The sequence below is a fragment of the Alligator sinensis genome, unplaced genomic scaffold (assembly GCF_000455745.1).
Source record: "Alligator sinensis unplaced genomic scaffold, ASM45574v1 scaffold783_1, whole genome shotgun sequence".
NCBI classification, from domain to species: domain Eukaryota; kingdom Metazoa; phylum Chordata; order Crocodylia; family Alligatoridae; genus Alligator; species Alligator sinensis.
The window spans coordinates 1206694-1227262 of NW_005842197.1; the positions used below are offsets into that span (position 1 = coordinate 1206694).

General features: G+C 54.5%; 1 protein-coding gene across 2 annotated transcripts in view; it reads right to left on the reverse strand.

Moving 5' to 3' along the window:
- CNTFR (ciliary neurotrophic factor receptor) overlaps nt 1-20569 on the reverse strand; it is a 240118-nt gene that overhangs the window by 210931 nt on the left and 8618 nt on the right. The window contains exon 1 of one of the 2 annotated variants that reach the window (XM_025207502.1): nt 5092-5225. The exons of the other annotated variant lie outside the window; for it this stretch is intronic. Within the exon in view, the coding sequence (XP_025063287.1) occupies nt 5092-5097 (6 nt within the window). The 5' untranslated portion in view covers nt 5098-5225. Of the gene's footprint in view, nt 1-5091; nt 5226-20569 lie in introns of those variants that run through there. 2 annotated transcript variants of the gene reach the window in all.

Below are 20569 nucleotides of genomic sequence, written 5' to 3' on the forward strand. Positions count from 1 at the left end.
TAGCAGAGCCACGCTGCCTGTGCTTGCTTTCCATTCCTCCCCCTTACTGCCCTCCTAGTGAACATGCCCGTGCTAATATCGAACTTCAACCGCCCTTGCTGCAACTCGAGCCCATTGCTCCTTGTTCTAGGGTCCCCTAAATGCTCGAGACCGCAGCCCCCAAAGGCTCCTGGTCATCAGGGATTTGAGGTCAGGCTGGGCTGGTGTAACTCATGGCCCCAACTCCAGGCAGAGTCCTGGGGATGGCAAGGCAGCAAGGATGGGTGAACACGAGTCTCCCCTCGCCCTGCTAACTTGCATCGACACCACCATCGGTTTGGCCTTGTTTTGCTTCAAATCCCTTCTTAAACCTCCCCTGGACTGAGCAGTCTTTCTTTGGGCTCCTCCAGCTTCCTCTCTCCATCCGTTATCCCTTATCATACACATCCCCTATAAGCAGCTTGAGGCTTTTGCTGTGTCTTTTTGCTGTGTGCTCACATTGGACATCTCACACAGCGGGGTCCTGGGCTGGGGCTGCAGCTTTTAGGCACCGAGATGCTCCAGCCATTGCTATTTCCAGCGTGCACTTGCTCGACATCATTGGACTTTGTTCTGCTAGGTCTGCTCGATTAACGAGGCCTCTGCTACCAGGAAGCTTCTCCCTAAGTCACCTAGAAAGGTGAATGCAACAGCAGCCTAGGGGGTTGAGAGGCACAGCCTCCTTTAACTTCCATGAGAATCATGTGTCTAAATCCCCTAAGGCTGATATGCAAATATTTGGAGAAAAGTGGCACTAAAAAAAGTTCTCAGCAGACCACAAACAAGCACAGCTCTGGACCAAGCAACCCACCCCCAACACGCTGAGGGCACGTGCTGATCCGGGATGATGTATTTGGGGCTGGTCCCGCTTGGAGCAGGGGGTCGGACTGGATGTGACCTCCTGAGCTCCCTTCACCCCTCACTGCCTGTGATTCAATGATATGCCAGCTGTGTAGCCCCGTCACCAGCTTTGCAAAAAACTCACGGGCCACCGAGAAACTTTGGAAACGGAAATTTTGGAAACGTTTGCACATGCAAAAAAGTTTTATTCTTATTCCCCGGCTTTTCCCACCGCTTTCAGTTTGCAGCAGTGCAGTGCCTGGAAAGGAAACGCATAGAAAAAAGTCCAGGAAAGGGTAATGAACTGTCACAGCTTAACAAGCTAATCCCTGCTTACGCTCACCTCATCTCCGAGCAGAGATTGTTTGGGGGGCGGGGGGACAAGTGTGCAACAGAAGGCAGCTCTTGCTTATCTATTCAGTTATTCTATGTGGGCAAATAATTCAGCGGTGACTCCTGGGTTACTGCAAAGCCCCATTTGCTTCTTCATGACACATGACCAGAGCTAAGCAAAGGCCTTGGAATCATTTCCCACGGACAGCTCGTGCCTGCTTCCCAGCTAGGCTCTAGCTGAAGGGAAGAGGCATTGCAGAAGGGCTAAAACGTCACAAAACATTGGCACGAAGCTCTTTCCGAGCACGCACCTGAGCCTTCGCGCCGCAGCCCCGATTCAAGGAGCTTTCCTCGGCCGTCGGCGTTATTTATGCTTCGGCTTATGAGAGCGCCTAGCGGGCTCAGACGAAATCCAGGGCTAGTCGTGCCGGGTGCTGGAAGACACAGAGCGAGAGCTGTGAACCGTGCCCAGCAATGCTGCAAGACTTGAGCCAGGCCAGCCAGCGAAGAGGAGGTCTCGCTGCCCAAGCGCTCCCATTTCTGCAGTTGGGACTTGGGGAACTCCTCGCTGCAGGAGGTTGTCGAGGGGGCTCACACAGGGAGGAGACAGAGTGGTCAGGGATGCGTCCTCTCCCAGCCCTGCACCAGAGAGGGGCCGAATCACTCTGGACATGCCCTGTACATACCGTTCCCCCCCAAAACATCTATTATTGCTACCATCAGAGGCAGGGCACTGTTTTTAAGTGACTTGCCAAAGCATGGGGCATCTGTGGCGGGGGGGGACTTGAACCCAGCAGTCTGGCACAAGGCCAGCAAGGATGACCAGAGCTAAGCATGCAAAGCAGCTCAGCGGTAGACACCAGTGCCAAGCCGCTCACGCCTGACCTCGAGGCAAAGACTTGCTGGCAGAAATGAGGTACCATGCTGGAATAAAGAGCTGGCGTTTGAAAGAAGCCGCTCCTAGAGATCACAGCTGGAAGTCGGGTCCTGGGCTCTGTGCACACTCGCACACCCATGCATACACCGAGTCTTTGCCCCTAACGAGCTGCATTAATGGCACGTTCAAGCAGGAAAACGCATGCTAAGTGCGATTACATCATAGTCCAGTTTGGACTTTTTAGGAGAGGAAGTATTTCCAGATCCCGGGAAGCCGCGCGGGCTACACTATTGTTCCACGGATGCAAAACCAGCGGTGCTCGCTGGGACTGACAGACAGCTGGTTGTCTGCGGGGCAGGCGGGGAGCAAGGATCTGCTGCCGGCTGGACCACAGCGGGGGTGCTGAGACCCACCAGACCGCACAACCGGCTCCAGGCCTACCCAGCGGGCTGGGATCGAAGTCGGCGTTACCCTGCAACGGCTCAGATAACTTTGTCACCGCCAGAAATGCTGACTGCGACCTAAAGAAAACACCTCCTAAAGGTAACGTGCCTCGCTGAGCAGCTTGCAAGCTCCTAAGCAGAAGGGGAATGCTGTCCCGGCATACACGGGTCGGTATTAATGACCAGCTCTTCTCTGATCCGGTGCCTTTAAGCAATGCTGCCTCCCCAGGAAAAAGCATCCCAGTTCCAACGAAGTCAAGAGCAAAGTTCCCATGAGCAATGGGGCCAGGCTTTGGATGGTAGAAAATGATATTTAGAGGTTTGCTTTCAGAGGCTTGCCAACAGCTTTCACTCCCGTCAACATGCCCAAATAAACGCAGAACTCGCTTGCTATCCCGCAAGCTCAGCTCAGAGACCCGGTTCACCAGAAACCTAGCGATAGTCTTCAGCAAAATGTTGCCTTTGCTTTTTCAAGCCTTCGCATGCCAGAGGGCTGGATATAGGCTGATAGAGCTCGTTTTTAGGAAAGGGGGAGCAAGGAGGATGCCCGACCGGCCAGCCTGACTCGAAACTCAAGTGTGTGTGCAAACACCCAGAGGAGGATGGGGTGATCACTAGCAGCCAGCACGGATTTGTGACCGGGACAGAGCAACTTGATTTCCAGGTTGACGTAGCTGGATGGATGAGGGGACACAGTGGTGCCACCCCCCACCCCAGGACAAGGACAAGAGGGTCCCTCTGCTTGAATACCTGCCACCCCCTGCTTGAACACCATCATGCACGACCTCCAACCCCACCTGGAAACATGCCGACTAATTTATAGGCAGCCTTGGGGGACAAGCCCATCCTGGCTTCTGGGTGCCCCCTGCCAACCTCAAACAGCATCTGTCCGAATTCTTATTCTCACCAAACCTTGCTCCAGACCTCAATGCCAGCGGTGCCCCTCATCGATGCAGACCCACAGCATCACTGGACCAAACAACATGGACGATAACATCAGGGTTTGTCCGCCAACACCATCACCTGCTGACAGTGCCTCTCTGCTGCCTGCAGACTCTGGATTTTTATCCCATTCCCTGGGTGAGTATTTATAACTCCTAAACCCCTCACTGAAGGCCATGACAGATGCCTTTACACTTTACAACCGGATAATGTGTTACAACCCGTAACGTGATACACATGCATGGGGTTATATCTCATTTAGAGGCCCAATCATCGTGTGATGGATGTAGTTCAGCTGAACCAGGTTCTGTGACCGGTTTTGCATCATGCAAATGAGTTAGCTGCCTTCTTTAATCCCTCCTGACCTATTCAAATCACCTTCCCCTCTTTCAGCAGTGCTCCCTCCTTGGTCTTTTATATTTATATCCCTCCTTCTATATAGATCCTCTGCTTTTTGCAAGCCAAATAGCGGAGGAAGAAGGCTGTCGCCTATGAAAGCTCTTGCTTCTCTGAATGAGTGGGTGTCTAAAGTGCCCCCCGGGCTCTGCTTTCTGTATAAGCAAACTAAAGAAACCAGGAGTAGATGGAATGACTCTTAGGCAGATCTAGAAGTGGATGAATAACCCAAGCAAGGGGTAACGATGAATGCATCAGTGCTGCAATAGCAGGGGCAGGGGGCTGAGTCGGGTGCTGCAGGGGTCTATCCTGGCTCCTCGCTGTATCTCCTGATGATCTGGATGCAGGGATGGAGAGCTGCAAGGAACCGAAAACCAGGAAGGACTGCAAACACTTGGAAGGAGCCAGCTGGGGGGATTCAAAAGGGTCTTGCTACACCAGAGAACCGGGCAGAACAGAGTTCAATGGAGGCAAGTGCAAGGTGCTGCACAGAGGGCAAGAAAACCAAAGGTGGTTGGGAGATGACAGGCTGAGCATTAGCACAGCCGAGGCAGCCGAGGGTGTTGGCGGATCACAGATTCGCCATGACGTGAGTCAGCAGGGCGATGCAGTCACAAGAACTGCTATTTTGGGCTGCGTTCATAGGAGCGCGCATGTCAGACATGGGAGGTGACAGCATCGCTCTGCTCGCCGCTGCCGCTAGCGTGCGGCTCTGGGTTTGATGCTTTGAGGAGGACGTGGAGATGCTGGGGTTCACAACGCCTTGCATAGCTGCCACGAAGCAGAGGGAGGAACACGGCTCCCTGCAACAGTGGGCCGGGCACAAGGCAAGGGGTTTTGAATGCAAAGATAGATTAACCCTCAGAAAACCCCAGCAGGCTTCCCTTGTACCAAAACCAGGACGATGCTCCAGCTGGGGGATGAGCAAGGCGCGCGGCTGCAGTCTGAGCTACCCAGCGCTACAAGCTGCAAATAACCACCACTTATTTCCCCAGGCAGCACCCCGGGGACACCAAAGTGTCAGCAAAAGCTGCAACCAGCCCAGCAAGCAAGGTGTTATCGGCCCATGGCTCATAAAAGTTATGACCCTGTCTCCATACTAGATGCCACCCTCCGGGTCCGTTCCAGCCCCACATCTTTAGGACACTCTGTGCAAGGGTTGGGTTTCTTTTTTTCTTCCCCCTTCCCTTTAAACTATCTGCAAAAGACAACACCAGTCAAATCAACCCCTCTCCCACACACCTGCATTTTTTTAGTTTGGGTCTTTTGAAGAGTTCGAAGGAGACGATGCACAAAGGAAGGACGTTTCTATCAAAACAATCTCTGAGCAGCTCGCTGGTTAGCTCGGCGCCACCTGTCACCCCCTGCTCCATCCAGCTCCGCTGAGCAAAGCCAAGGACCTTGGCAGAGGCTGGGAGTGGGAAGAGCTACGGCAAGAGGCCTCCTTCTCGGCTCGGGAGGACCTTCAGCTGCTGTTCGTTCAGCAAATCATCTGCAAACTGGATCCCGGGGGCTCTGAACACATTTGTGCCACGTAACTGTGGGCTGAAGACTTTGGAGAGACCTGTTTGCAAAGTCTCAGTTATTCATCGGTTGAGACCTGGGGCTGGCTGCTCAAATCCGAGGGTGTCGGGTCTGCCCCCCTGGATTTCATGCAGAACACTTCTTTTCCAACAACGCAGTTGATCTAAAAGATATCACATTTGCCCAAAGAACCTGGCCTGCCTATGCCCTTAGACCAACACGGTTGCAACCAAAAACCTACCAGCTCATGATGCACTTGGCAGCCTGGATACCCCCCCAGGCTAATCCTGGCTGCCAACACTTTTGTGGCTTTGCGAATTCGGTCATGCTACCACAGCACGGCCCAGGCTGCCAGCAAATGCAAGACCCAGAGCCACCAAGCACTGATACATCTGGGGGATATTTTTTTTCAGTGCTATTTTCCCATTTCCAAACCAGATGCTGCCTCAGAAAGCAGCTTCTTTGGGAAGACAAATTGCATGCCAGTAAAAGCAAAGGGCCAGCCCAGAGGTTGTGCCTCCACCCTGCGTGTGAATGATATTTAAAGGCAGGCTGAAAGCTCTCTGGAAACCTCTGGGGACCTGGTGAGAAGTCAAGCTGCTCTCACATTAGGAGGAGGTTGGTTGCATGGGGGTGAGGGTAGAGGCAAGGTAATCATCAAATAAATCCCCTTGCATGGGAAGACCTTACCTAGTGCACGGCCGACAGCCAGCAACCACCTGCGATACCAGAGGCTCTGCACTCAGCCATGCTGGCAGATGATGGGGATGGAAGAGCTAGCTTCCCCCTTCCTGCAGCTCTCTTGCTGGAAAGGCAGAGATGCTTTTGCACCGGCATTTGCCAGCGTATGCACCGGGCCTCTCCCCCGCACTCAACTTGCTCGGGGCCTGAATTAGCCAGCTGGCCAGAAGCGCCTGGCACAATGCACGGGATTCATTCACGCGTCGCTGAAAGGCAGTCGTCTCTGGTGCGGGCACGGCCGCCTGCCCAGGGGCTGCTGCTGGGGAGAGGAGGAGGGTGGATCAGGCTGGAAAGCAAGGGTTGAGGGGGTTGAGATCCAGCCTGCAGCCAAGTCTCAGACTCAACCTTTGCTAATCTACCCCCAAAATTGGTGATATCCCTTAGTTGGCTGCTGCAAGGCCAAAGCCCTGGCTGATCCCAGGACTCTCAGAGCCGCCGGGGCTAGGAGTACCAGGCGCTGGTCAGCGGGGAGATGATCCCTGAGGCTGTAAGTCTAAATGATCCCCATCTGGGATGGGCAAACACCCCTGTCCTCTCTGTGTTTGCCAGCCCCCTTCATGCACCGAGCTGTCCGGAAAAACAAAACGCAGGATGCTTCTGCACACAGGATCTGGCTGTAACACACCTCTCCACCTGCTTTCCTCCTGCCACCCCCAACCTAGGCCCTGGGGTCCCCCCCGACCGGACAGCAAACCTCCCCGCGCGCCAGCCAGCTGCGTGCCAGGTCCCTCGGGCACAACTGTAACTGCGCCAGCATCAAGGAGCCGGATGGTGCTGCTGGCTCATGAGTCAGTCCTGGTAATACCCGCCTCCAGCCATGGAAGCCGCATGCCTCTGAACAATGGGGCGCATAGATGCCGGGAGCCGGGACGGAAGACGGGAATCCGTCATGCATGGGCGGTGGGGTGGGGGAACGGGCCGCTCAAGGGAGGGCTGGGAGCTGGGGTTGGATTTCACCTGGCTCGCTTCCCCCTTCAGCTGCAAGCAATTGATGCCACGAAGAAAGCCAGCGTGACTTCGAAGCCGTGGGCTGTGCAGCGGGGGAAGCGTCTGGAAGCAGCCAGCATCGGAGCAAGAAGGGTGCATCGATGATCCCTGCTTTGTACTGCCCCCAAATCTCCTCTCATGGATGGCAAGGCTTGGGGGGGACTATTGTAGTTCGTCGCCTGCCACGCAGCGTCTCCCGGCAGTCCAGGCACGGAGGCCGTCACTCCTCGCTGAGCTGGGATGTGCTGTTTCCAGCCTCTAATAAAGGACTGCAGGTGAGAGGGAGTCCTGGAGCAACCCAGGGAGGCTTCCCGACCTCGTTGGAGGAGAGGCAGCAGCTTCTGGGGTGAGATGCACCGCAGCAAAGCCCTTCCCTCCTGGTTCCTCTATGGTTTCTATGGGAGGGCTGCACCCTGCGGAGCCGCAAAGGGAATTTCAAGCCCCGATCCAGCCCACATACACGCCTGACTTCACGTATGGGAGCCTTCCCGTTATTTGAGCTCCAGGGAGAACTGATTTCAGGGTGTGGGGGGCTGGATGCAGCACCGTTTCCTGCTTATCCTCTGGGAACTGATGCACAGAGAGGGGGAAGTCACTGGTGCACAGCCGTACAGGAACCAGTGCCACCTGCCAGCCTCAACACCAGACCCTCCCTTCAATGTACTCCACTGCAGACAGCCACGTCCTTGAAGCCAAGGTGTGGGCTTCCCAAGGCCCAGGCTGCAACCAGCTCCTCGTGTGCTGTTCAGAGGTGCCAAGTCTCCATCAGATCCCGAAGTCAGCCAGAGCTGCAGGCACCCAGCACCTATAAAGGTCGGCTCCCTGGGTCCTGACTGTAAAACAGGAATAATCACCTTTGCTCCGTGCAAACTCAAAGCCTGCTGGGGCAGGGACTGACTCCCATTACATCTCCGTACAGCGCCTAGCACAGCACCGCCCTGATCTCACCCTGCTGCCCCGATATTCTCGTTCCCTTGCAAGCCACTTTGTCCTTTTGGTGCGATTCAGTTCTCACACTGCTGGCCACCCCGAATCTTTGCTGGGGAGGGCAGCAAATACATCAAATGAATGCAATTCATCTCCGAAGAGGCCCCTAGTCCTGCGGTAAAGCAAACAAGGCAGAGGGGAGCAATTTTGCCCTGAGGATCTCTCGCTCTTCCAAGCGCTGGGTCCTTCTGGAGTCCTGCTGGCTTCACTCTCACTCTTCTTCTTGAGTTTTTATTGCTGCAGGTCATGCAACTTTCCCCCTTTGGGGAAACATCCCTTTTGTAGGATGATGCAGCTGGGGCTGGTCCTGCTTGGAGCAGGGGTTGGACTAGATGTGACCCCCTGAGCTCCCTTCCACCCTCCTAGTCTGTGAGTCTATGAAACAAATGGGAATAAATGCACTGAGAAACAGAGCAGGGGGCAGACAGGCCTAAGCATGGGTGCAGCCGAGATGCCGTGCTGGCACCGGCATAGGGGACCACATCTTTCCCACTGCCTCACTGGTTACGGCCCTCTCTGCCGGCTGGGAGAACGGCTCACAACTCAGCTGGGAGGAGACGTCAAAGGGAAGGGGCTGGAGGTTGCTCTCCGGTGCTTTGCTTGCTGTGACTTTTCGCTGAGCCGGGCTATTGGATCCAGATGGGGAAGGAGGGGAAGCAATCGCCCGGACTGGCATCGGAGAGCCACGGGACTAGTGCCACGGCTGCCAACATCCAGCTGCTGCAAAGGGGGTTCTTAGATGCTCCAGAGACCCCAGGCACAGGCCGTGCCCCCGCTGCAGAGGAAGGCAAACCCCCCCGTGTGCACCAGTCTGAGCAGGGGGAAATCCCTTCCTGCCCCCAATGCCGCATCGGTCTGACCCTGAGCTGCCCAACCTCTCCTGGACACCCCCAGTGCTGGAGAGTCCCCCTTCCCTGGCGTCTGTCCCACGGCCTCCCTGCTCCGATAGTGAAGAAGTTTTCCAGATCTCCAACCTAAACCTGCTTTGCTGCAACTTCCAGCCCTTGGTCCTGTGCAGCAAGAGAGAAAAGCTGCTTTCTCTCATCCTTATGGCAACCCTTCAGGTATTTGAAGACCGCTGTCATGTCCTCTCTTAAGCGTCTTTTCAGCTCCATAACTATGCCTACAAACACACCCGTAGACACGCACCAGATTTCCTAATGAATCCCCCAAACACCACCTGAAATAATTAGAAATATCAATGATTTACAACTCAATGATGCATCAATAAATATTCTCTTTTTTTTACGCATAGACACCACGCTTCCACTGTACCGCTGCGCTGCTGTCTGTCCCCTCCTCTCCCTAAATCATTTCCATTTCTAAAACAGTCTCTCGCCGAATGCAGCATCTGGCTGTCTAAGCAGAAGGCCCAAATCTGCAGTTTTGGGGCTGCAAACACTGCTGGGAAGGACAAGTTGGTTTGGGGGATAGGAGGTGGGGAAGGGAGCGTTCCCTTGGAATTACAAATGGGCTCCAAGGGGACATGCCTCTTTTGCTGGGGGGTTACAACCTAGAGATCATAGAAAATGAGGGTGGACGGGAGCTCAGGAGGTCACATCCAGTGCAACCCCCGCTCCAAGCAGGACCAACCCCAACTACATCATCCCAGCCCAGGTTGTGTCGAGCTGGGCCTCGTGCAAGATAAATGCAATACTGCACTTCACAAAAGCGCTGCTCTGTGCACCAGTGGAGGAGCTGGGCTTGGGGCCGACAGCACCCTTGCAAAGGGGGGTGAGCCTAGAGAAGTGGCCCAGGATATCCCCGGGTCCTGAGGCCAAACCCGGTGTCCCTCATTCAGCACGGCAGCGTGTCCCACAGCCAGCTCGTCCCATCCACCCGGTAGTAGCCCACCTGGGCGGCCCTGCTCCTGGGCTCTCAGCTCCCCGGGGGTCTTTCCAACAGCCCAGCCACCCATAAAGCAAAGCAGAGAAAAGACAAAGACGGCTACACGGACACCGCAAGCCGAGGCCTCGGCTCGGCTCTGCCCCGCGCCTCATTAGCGATGATTTATGAAGGCTGACACCACTGTTAACCTCCGACCACATCCCCGCGGCTCGCAGGGCGTCCCACAACTCACCCGGGATCGCACAAGGGCAGGCGGGACACTGATTGCATTTTATCTTCCCTGTTAGTGCAATTAGGCGCTGGGAATGGGAAGTGATGGAGGGGAGCGTGGGAGGACCCTGCCACCTGCCTGCCCCTGCCAAGGGAGACGGGAAGCTCGGCGCGTCCCCGGGGACTCGCACGCACACGGAGGAAAGGGGCTGGGCCGGAGCCGTGCAGCAGGGACGGCGCTTGCCAAGGCTCCTGGCCCGGGTCAGACAGATCTGCTATTCACAGGCCTGCAAGGGGTGGAAAACGCCTTTTCCGACTTAAAGGTCACGGCCCCTGGACTGGCCTCTTCAACTGTTCTCTGTTTAAGCTGCCTGCCGGGTCAGTCGCCCTTGCACAGCTGCCAGAGGTCGCAACCGCCACAGATAGAGGCTGGCGAGATCTTAAAGCCCTAGCTCCGGGACTCCCGGGAATCACGCAATCATCCCAGCTCCTGTTATTTTTGTTTTCTTAATACAACAGAGAGTTTTTAGGTATTTATTCCCCTGGAAATGAGACCGGATTGGGAGCTGCGTGGTTAAAAACCTGAAGGCCAATCAAGCCCCAAATGTGCATGTTTCCATGTTTCATGTTACAGTCGGGGTGTCCAGACTGGAATAAACTCCCTCCGGGGATGGTGCGATCGCCTACCCTGGACACCTTCAAGAGGAGACTGGACAGTCGCCTCGCCGCGGTCACTTGGCCTCACTTGTCTCTTCCTGCCTGGTGCAGAAGGCTGGACCCGCTGATCTACAAGGTCCCTTCCAGCCCCTAATGATCTATGACTAAGGGGAGGGTTGCATGTGGGTGGGTGAGATGGTTTTTGAAGCTGGAGGGTGTAGGATTGCCTAAGTTACATGATCCCCACTCCCTGGCTGGACAATGGGAGACACAGAGCTTCCTGCTATGCAGATAATATCTGCAAAGGGGTATGGGGGAACAAACTAGGGGGTGGGTGGGCACCCCGGCTTACAGCAGATCCCCCTCTGACTAAATGATCCCTGAAGGCCAAATGGCAGCTTGTGCAACATAAAGCAGCCTGAAGGTTGCTCTAACTTATGCTGGAAACAGGCTGCGGGTGCAGAGACCTACTGCCCAGGGATCTTTAAGCTACCCCTGCCCTCCATGCTCCGTGCCCATGGCGTTCAGCTGAGCTGGAGGTCCTGGCCTCACGGTTCTCTGGGGATTACAGAGCTCAGCAATTTTATATTCAACCCTCTCATCTTCTTCCCCCTGCAATCAGGCAGCGTTCGGTTCATGCATCCATGGAAGGAAGTCTGCCCTTCCCGCACCTTGTACATGCACGAAGGCCAACATCGTGCCCGCTAGCCGGCGTGCCAATGGCCCCTGCCCATGGCTCCCTTCTCCATCCACCTCTGGAAAAAGAGATCACTGGTGCTGTCCTCACTGAGAGAGGTTGCTAGTTGCATTAGTCTGAAATCAAGTAGATTTGCAAGGACAGATTTGCATCTTATAGACTAACCAGAGTCAATATCTATATCTACATCGACATCTATATCGATACAGATCCACACCAACACCGACAGAGCGCTCAGTCCTGAGGCCGCAACAAACGTCGGGGCACCGTTAACGTGGCAATAACTTTCCTCCATTCTTCCAGGTCTTTTGCAATCCTTGTACAATCAGTCAGTTTTAATCCCATCCAGTTTTGGATGTTGATGATCCAGCATGTCCTAGGTCTTCATTCACCCACAGTAGGATGGTGTTGGCAAGGGTGCCAGGCCTTCTTGTTACACGCCCGAACCCCTGCATCTTTCTTTTTCTTTTGATTTCAAGTAAGCGTTCGGATTTGCTGACTTCCTGTCTGATTTGATCTTTCACAGATTCATTTGTTCTGTGTGCAGTGTAGGGTATGCGTAAAAGTCTTGTGAAGCGCCGCCTTTCAAAAGTCTCCATTCGCTTTTCCAGTGCCCTAGTGCGTGTCCAGGCCTCGCAGCCAGACAAAGCTGTTGAAATGACAGCAGCACACAGGTACAGGTACAGGAAGATAGAGATAGAGATAGAGAACAGCTGTAGCTCACTTCAGCATCTAATGAAGTGAGCTGCAGCTCATGAAAGCTTGTGTCATACATGCACATTTTTGTGTATGTGTATGTGCATGTGCGTGTGCATGTGCACACACTCTGGTTAGCCTATAGGATGCAAATCTACCCGCCTCACTGAGCCAAAGCCGGTAATAGTCTCCTAATGTCGCCCCAGACACAACACAAGACATCACACCTGAACCTGCCCCAGGGAAAGCAGGGGGCCTGCAACAGCCAAAGCCCTGCTGCTGCAAAGGTTAATATACACTCAGCTCAGCTTCCCGGCTGCCGCGTGCATACACAGCGCTTTGAAAAATTAAATTACACGGCGTTACATATCCGCTTTGAGGAGGGAGAGATCCGCGCATGTGGGAATACAAGCCGGGTGTTCGCAAAGGGCCTGCATTTAGACGGCTCCGTGTTTTTGGCAAGGCTGGAGGGCATTTGTTTTGAAGCTGTGTTTACGCGCCTTTGATCAGATGCGTTTAACTTTTCGGCTGCGTGACAGCATTGAAACAAGCTTGATATGCGGATAATGAAACACTTCTTTTCTTTCTTTTCTCTTTTTTTTTTTTGCAGGGGGGGCAAATGCTTAACAAGGCTTTGCACATCAGAAGCTAGAAGCGGGAAGGGGAAGGCACGTTGCTACAGCTGCGGCGTGATAAAAGAAACCCTCAAACCAAGCAGCCGGCGGATCTTGTGTTGTCTCAACTGAGCCATTCGTGCTTTTCATCTGAATCGGTCAAAGCCTCGCTCGCGCCGAGCGGCGGTCAGCACTTGGGGAGAGCTGCGTGCGCGTGTGGGAAGGCGGCCCGGGTGCCAAAGGAGTGCCCTTCCTCCTGCTGTCCCTCGAGGAGCCCTCGTGCCTGCCCCAGCACCTGGGCTCCTCCAACTGAATTGCACCACAGCTCAGGCTCCACCTGGGTCAATCCCCAGCGCGAAGGATAAGCAGGGACCACTGTGTTTTCAGCTCCGTGGGGCACTGGTTTCATCTCCTCCCCCCTGAGCGTGCTGTGCAGTCGGGTGCACATGCAGGCCTATATTGCTCTGGGTTCCCGGGCCATTTCCAAGGCCCTGATTCTGCCTTTGCTCCCCTATCAGGCATGTCTCCACTTGACCTCCCTCCTAGATGTCCAGCTTGACCCAGTCAGGTCCAGGCTGCCCCATGGCACTGGAGGCAACTGGACTGATTCTTCTCAGACCCTTAGGGCTGAGACGCATATCTTAGGGTACTGTTGAGGAGAGAACGGCGTGAAATCTTGCTCCCCATACCCAGGTGGAGAAACCCTTTATCAGATCAGACAAGGACACATCTGGGCTGGTTTGGACAGTGCCCCAGGCAGGGGTTGGATTAGAGGGGCTCATGTATATGCCACGATTTTTGCCTTTTCATGAACTGCAACTGCACGTCTGTTTGCACGAGCTGACCTCTGCAGCCCCACAGAGCTAGGATCCTATGAAAGGCAAACCAAGGAAACAACACGTCCTTCTGCAAGGAGGTGGAGTGGAAATACGGGCTGAGCTAGGAGATACAAAGCCTGGCCTGTGAAGCCCAGCATCGGCCAACAGAAGACCCATGGGGACCTGAGATACCCATTACATCTCCCGCGAGTTAGAAAACAGCCAGAGCATCTTGGCATAATCAAGCTTTTTAATGACTGCTGACTTACTATGCAACTTTTTAAGTAGATGCAGCCCTGTGTGGTAGAGAGAGGTTCTGCACAGGCAGACAGGGAAGCCGCTGCCCAGCCATGATAAATATTTAACCGGCTTTTAGTCCTGAAAAGGCCCAGCTCTGAGGCCATCATCCTGTAAGCGAAGGCACGGGCTGATTAATGGGTTAAGGTGCTCCCATTTGTGGAAGGTTAGGATCAATCCCAGTTCTCTGCTATTTGTTGAATCTTTAATGCTCTTTCTCGGGCGCGCTGATTCTTGGCAGAAGCCAGCATTTTAATAGGGCCGCTTTAACTGCATTGATGTGAAGGGGGTAAAAATTAAAAAAAACCTCTAGTCAGGGAAAAAAAAAAGGAGGAGGAAGAGGAGGAGGTTTTTCATGCCATCACACTGCTAAATTGGAAAGGGAAGAAAGGAAAAGAATAAGGACTGCAAAAAAGGAAATCAAGACTGTGTGGAAGGAGCGCTTCCCACAGAAATGAATTCTCTCCTTTCATGGACTCTCTCCTGTGCTGAAGGACGGGGCCAGGAGACTGTCTCTTATTTCACTGGACCTAGCTGGCCACCCCCAGTTCCCCACCATGGCTACGAGGACAAATCTGCCTTCTCCTCCCAGTGTGGGCTGTGAAGAGGTCCCAGGTCTGATGGCTACAGAAGGGCCAGAAAGGACCCGATGGAAGCAATGGGCACATCTACATGTGCATTAATGTGCTTTACTTAATACGCATTAAATCTAGTACCTCCATTGTGAGGTACTGGGAAAATGCACATTAGCCTGCCTTAACCTGCATTAACTAAAGAACATGCGTGTAGATGGGGTAGCAGGGCACTATTATGGCAGCCTAGATGGGCAAAGCAGGGTTGGGGAAAGAGATGAGGTGGCAAATAGCACCACAGACAAGCTGAAGAGCAAGAGATATCAGTCACAGACAAGGAGGGTTGAAGGGAGCTCAGGGGGTCACGTCTATCCAACCCCTGCTCCAAGCAGGACCAGCTCCAACTGCATCATCCCAGCCAAGGCTTTGTCTACCCGGGTCCTAAAATCCTCCAAGGATGCAGACTGCACCACCTCTGGGTAACCTATTTCAGTGCTTTACTATCCTCATCATAAGAAAGTTCTTCCTAATATCCAACCTCAACTTCCCTTGCTGCAGCTTGAGCCCATTGCTCCTTGTCCTGCCATCTGCCTCCACTGAGACCAGCCCAGCTCCATCCTCTTTGCAGCCCCCCTGCAGGGAGGTGAAGGCTGCTATTCAATCCCCCTCGGTCTTCTCTTCTGCAGACTGAATCAGCCCATTTCCCTCGGCCTCTCCTAAATACAGGCCTATCCTCTGTACACCACTTCCCAGAGATGTCTGAATGCGGACACAATGCGGTCTCCTGGAGTTTCTCTCCCAGACCCTGTCCTGTCCCTGCTCCCTGCTGGAAATGGCAGTGCCCCTCCAACACTGAGGCCATAACTGGCGTTTGTCGCCTAGTCCCTGGCTTGTTCTCTGTAGACCCAAGCATCCCGGCTGCACGCAAACCTCCTAGACACATCCATTATCCGAACTTCTAGCAAAAATACACTGTCAGGCTTGACACAGTCCCAGGCTCAAGTCGTCTTTACTCGAGGCTCATGCAATGAGATGGGAGGTCTCTGCAGCTGAGGCATAACTGAGAGAGTTTGGACATCAGGCAAGGCATCGCTGTGCGGGTTAATGGCACCAGAAGGCATGCAGAGCGGTGCGAAAAGCGGACGAGGTTAACCCTTGGCTCCTGGCTGCACCCCACCTCCCCCCGGTGCAGCCAGGCTCCGGACCCCACCGTTGCTCCCCTGCCCCAACTGCTGGAGCCATTGCAGGGAAAGTGGGCAGAGGCCCCTTTGCCTTCATCCTGGCAGGGCCTGGGCTCATGCCCCACTCGCCCACCCATCCTTAGGCTACTGCTTCACAGGCAACCTCGTGTACGAGGGTGGACTTCTCGGCTGTGCAACATGCAGGCTCGATGCCAAGGAGCGGGACGCATGTGCTGCCGTGCTAGGTGCTGAACAAACTCCAGGCAAGACATGATCCCCCGCGCCAGCACGCCGAGATGCAAGCCCTTAACCCCTCTGATGGCCCAGACAGCGCGCGCCTTTGTGCCGCTTCAGAGTTTCATTCTCTCCAAGGCAAACAATTACAGAGGCACAAGGGGCTCTTTGTGCTCCAGCAAAGATTAAAGCATGCTTCCCGGCACGGGGGCAAGCTGGCTTCCTTCCCCGCAGGCTGCCCGAAAGCCCTAGGAGCTCCACACGCGTGAGCTTGCAACAGGGGAGAGGGCTTTCCACCGCAGAGCGGGCATGCATGGTCTCCGACGCTGTGATCCTGGGAAAGCAGGCCGCGAGAAGCAGCATGCAGCTACAGGTACCTCCCATAATGCACGAGCGCACTCACGCTCGTTAGTGCATGCTCACCCCTCTTCCAGGTCCCAGATTCCCTGGCATAACAGGTTGACCCCATGTGGCCTCACACGCATGCACACGCCACTCATACCCAGCCTCCAATGGCTTTGCACACCTTTTCCTTTGCACTATGGCACACGCGATGCACACTCGGGTCACCCCCACCTTCAATTACCGCGTGCGGGGAGCCAATTCCGTCTCTTCCCTGCTATTTCCATGATAATTGTCTTTTCTGCTCCCGTCTTGTAAACAGGGATTAGGAGCTGGGAGACAGAGAGGAGCCTTCAATACAGATTAACCTGTACATTGTTTTCCGTGACAAGAGCCATCCCAGCGCCAGCTTTCTATCCCAGAGACATGACAGCTCCCAAGCAGCTGTCCCCAGCGCTTTCAATTATGGCTTCAGAGAGACTCTCCCAGCCCTTATTCTCCGTCTCTGCTGCAGACGCTGCCCCAGGCCAAATCCTTGGCATTGCATGGCAGCCCTCACCTCTGCCTCGGATGCCCTGTCACGGGCCCAGCCTGGCCTCTGGGCAGACATCAGTGACGTGGAGCCCACAGGGGATCTCTTAGGAGCAGCCCGTGGGGGTGTAATTAATTGCTGCTGTTGCCCCCAATGCAGCTGAAATCGCCCCGGGGGGCGGTGCGGGGGAGAGGAGAGGCCTGTGATATACTCACCCCTACTCCAAGCATTGCCTTAGCACACGGCGCGTGGTACCCATGCCATGCTCAGTCACAGCATCTCGCACCTGCCCTCCGCTCTGCCCAGGCGCGGATGCTTGCACGGGGTCAACTCTCCCCGGTCCTGCACGGTGCGCTCCTCTGCGGATCCCAGCCGGACCCTGGCTTCCCTAGTCCGCTCGGGGAGAAAGACAGGGGGAGGAAGGGAAGGAAGACCTGATGCAATGGGGACAAGAGGTTTTCCCAAGTCTCCGCAGCAGCGGCATCGAATTTGGCACAGCGGCCAGAGTCAGCAAAGGGGCTGGCAAGGTCTCAGGTGGGTGGCAGGGCTGGGCCTTTCCTTGCCAAGAGGCGAGAGACCCATTGCTTCGCCAAGGCTCCTTGGTAAAACGGTGCTCTCACCGCCACCGCCTCTCAGCCCTCTGCAAACGCCAGCAACAAGGGCTCCCTTTGTTTGCAATCCCCTGGCAGCGGCGCTGTGCCCCCTGAGCCTTTAGCTGCCAGGCGCTGGCTCCAAGAAAGGAAATGATCTGAGCTAGAAGGAACGAGCCCATTGGGTGGCGGGGAGAGAGCTATTAATGGAGAGCTTGCTCTAATTGCCTTTGTATAATCCGGGCTGCTAGGCGGAACTGGGTAATAAATGAAATCCAATTACATTTTCTCTCCGTATTTATTTTATTAAGTAGAATTCATCGCCTGATGAAGGCCCCCTCGAGGTAATGGCTCGCGACCTCACGTAACGCAGCTCCATTTCCCCATTTCGGAGAGCTCGGTTATGCTTGCACGCGGAGGTTATTCCCCCAGTGCCACCCGGCGGGGCAGGCAGCAAGGTCCTTGGGGCCGCTGTGGGTCTGTCGGGACCCCAAACTCACTCGGAGCCTGCAGGTGCTTTCAGGATAGACATCCCAAGCTGCTTGCTATAATCACCCTCATGCTTCAGGGCTTTTCTGGGGTCAGGAAGGAGCTTTCCCCCCACTGATGCACAACTGGCTCCATGTCTCCTGGGAGGGCTGGGGGACTTCTGTGTGCATTGCACTGGAGCGTCAGGGACTGGCCTTGGTGGAGTCAAGCTGCTGGGAAGGGTGGACGCGTGCTCGGAGCTGGGGCAGAGACCCCTCCCAGGCTCAGGCACAGCTTAATCCCAAAGTTGGGGTCAGGAAGGAGGGGCAGGAAAGCGTCCGAAGTCAGTCAGATGGCAGGGTAGATACGCAGAGGGGCAGGGAGCACTCACTGGGCCCAGCTAGGTATACCCGACCTGCCCCGGGGTCACCCCTTGGCGGAGGTCTCGGGTGCTGGTTGCCTGTTCTCCATGCGGCACAGGACACGTGGACCCAACAAGCTGGAGCCAGCGGGGCATCTGGGCGAGATGTACCGGCCTGTGCTATGCAAAGGGCCAGATCAGATTATCTAATGGCCCCGTCGGACACTGGACCCTCTCGGAGACCCAAGAGACACAGTTAGGGCTCTATCCATGGGGGATAAGGCTCCTAACCCTGCCTCTCCGCGTCCTAGCGGGCTTGGCAAAGGGGCACGGCAGCCCCTGGACGTGGGGTTCCCCTACCTGCATGTGCATGGTTGCATGGGGGTGTCTCTGGGTGCCCCACGGACACGGGGTACCTGGCCCTGACTCCGGTCACCTGCTGCAGGGTCACTGGCTGACTCAGGGACCCGGCTCTGCTCCCCGTTCACACCAGGGCAGAGGCTCGCCCACAACATCTACGGGCCTCCCCCCCTGCACGGGCTCACCCAGCGTTCCCTGCCATCATGTCATACAAGCAATTTATCACCCCCCACTGAGCACTCTCATTACAGCAACATCACCAAGACGACAGCCTCCAGTGTCCATTAATTAATGGGGAATACTCAAAGCGCACAAACACACACACACACGCACACGCTTAGTCTCTCTCTCACACACGCACGCACACAAATCTGTCCATCTCAGTGATTCTCCTTGGCACGTGTCTGTCATATCTGAGCCCGGGAATGGCACGGGCAGGCGTAAGGTTCAGCCTTGGCAAAGCAGCTGCCGGCTGAATTCAAAGAGATGCAAAATCACCCTGTAAAAAAGGAGATTTTCCCACCAAGGGGAGGAGATGTGTCACTTTTCTCCCACCGGGCAGTTTAAGGGAAAGTCTCTGCATCTCAAATTGCTTTGCAAGACCCCCCATATGGGAGCCACCCATTTCATGTCACTCAGCCGCCTGCCGGATGCTCGCAAGCATGCCTAGACGTTCTCCACGCTGGGTGACCGGCTAGCGGTCCTTCAGGTCATGCGAGAAGGAAGGTCCTTTGCGCTCAGCTGCACGAGCTCAATCACCCACGCACAGGGCAGAATTCAGCACCAGGAGATTTAGAGACTGATGCCCAACACCTATCCATGCGAGCACACGGCACGTGAATGCACTCGCCTTCTCAACTCCACGTGCCCGAATGACTGGGCGGGCACGTTGGAGCAAAGGTGAATGAATAGCGGATGTTTCGGTTCCCTGCCTGAGCCAAAAAAAAGTAACGTTAAACAAACAAACGCTCATTTGGAACCAAACCAGCGTGACGAATTTTCGGCTTCCTCCGTAAAACGAGCCGAGCAGCCATTGCAGCCTCTGCTTTCAAGCAAACGCTCCATATTTGTTTTTCTTGGTTGTGACAGAGTGAAGTTACACTACATCTGTGGAGTATTAAGAGGTGTTATAGGTAGACCGTGCAGTGAGCAGTCACTTGTTAAAGGGTTAATACCATTTGTTCCCCTGCACAGCTCTGATTTGGGTGTTTATACATGTGCTCTGGGAGTTGGGGGAGTACACTTTAATTAGAGTGGCTCCAAGAGCTCTAATTGAAACACCCAGAGCATCACTTGTATCAGCATCCCCGTTGAACAAGCTTTAGTTAAGGTGTCCCCACCACCATTTAGTACACTTTAATTAGAGTGGCTCCAAGAGCTCTAATTGAAACACCCAGAGCATCACTTGTATCAGCATCCCCGTTGAACAAGCTTTAGTTAAGGTGTCCCCACCACCATTTTTTAGTGCGGGGATGCTGATACACATAATGCGGAGTCTGCTGGAGCGCAGTAATTACCATGCTCCAACAGACTCAATTAATTAAGTATGCTCCGACACATGTAATGACAGTGCATTGGAGCAGCCTCGCTGCACGTGTATAGGCACCCTTTGAGATGCTTTAATGCACATTAAAATAGGCTAATGCATTTTAAAGTGCATATGTAGATGGACCTTTTATCTCATTGGAGCAGACTGAAGTTACCCTAACACGAGCTGGGTAGCACGGCCCAGACTTAGCCCTTGCCTGAAGCTGCATTGCTTTGAGATGCTCAGAGGGTACTTAGCATGAATTAACGAGCTTTAACGAGTGGGCGTTCACGTTTTAAGTGCCCTTCATATATCTAAGTATAACATTCATCTTCTCCATAGAATCGTTCCATTTTTTCCAAAATTTTATATTGGCTGCAATAGTTTGACAGATTTGGCCAATTTTTTTGGCAGATTTGCAGATAATGTCGGTCGACCCTCATCTGCATTTCTGGAGCAAGTAAACAATTCATCTG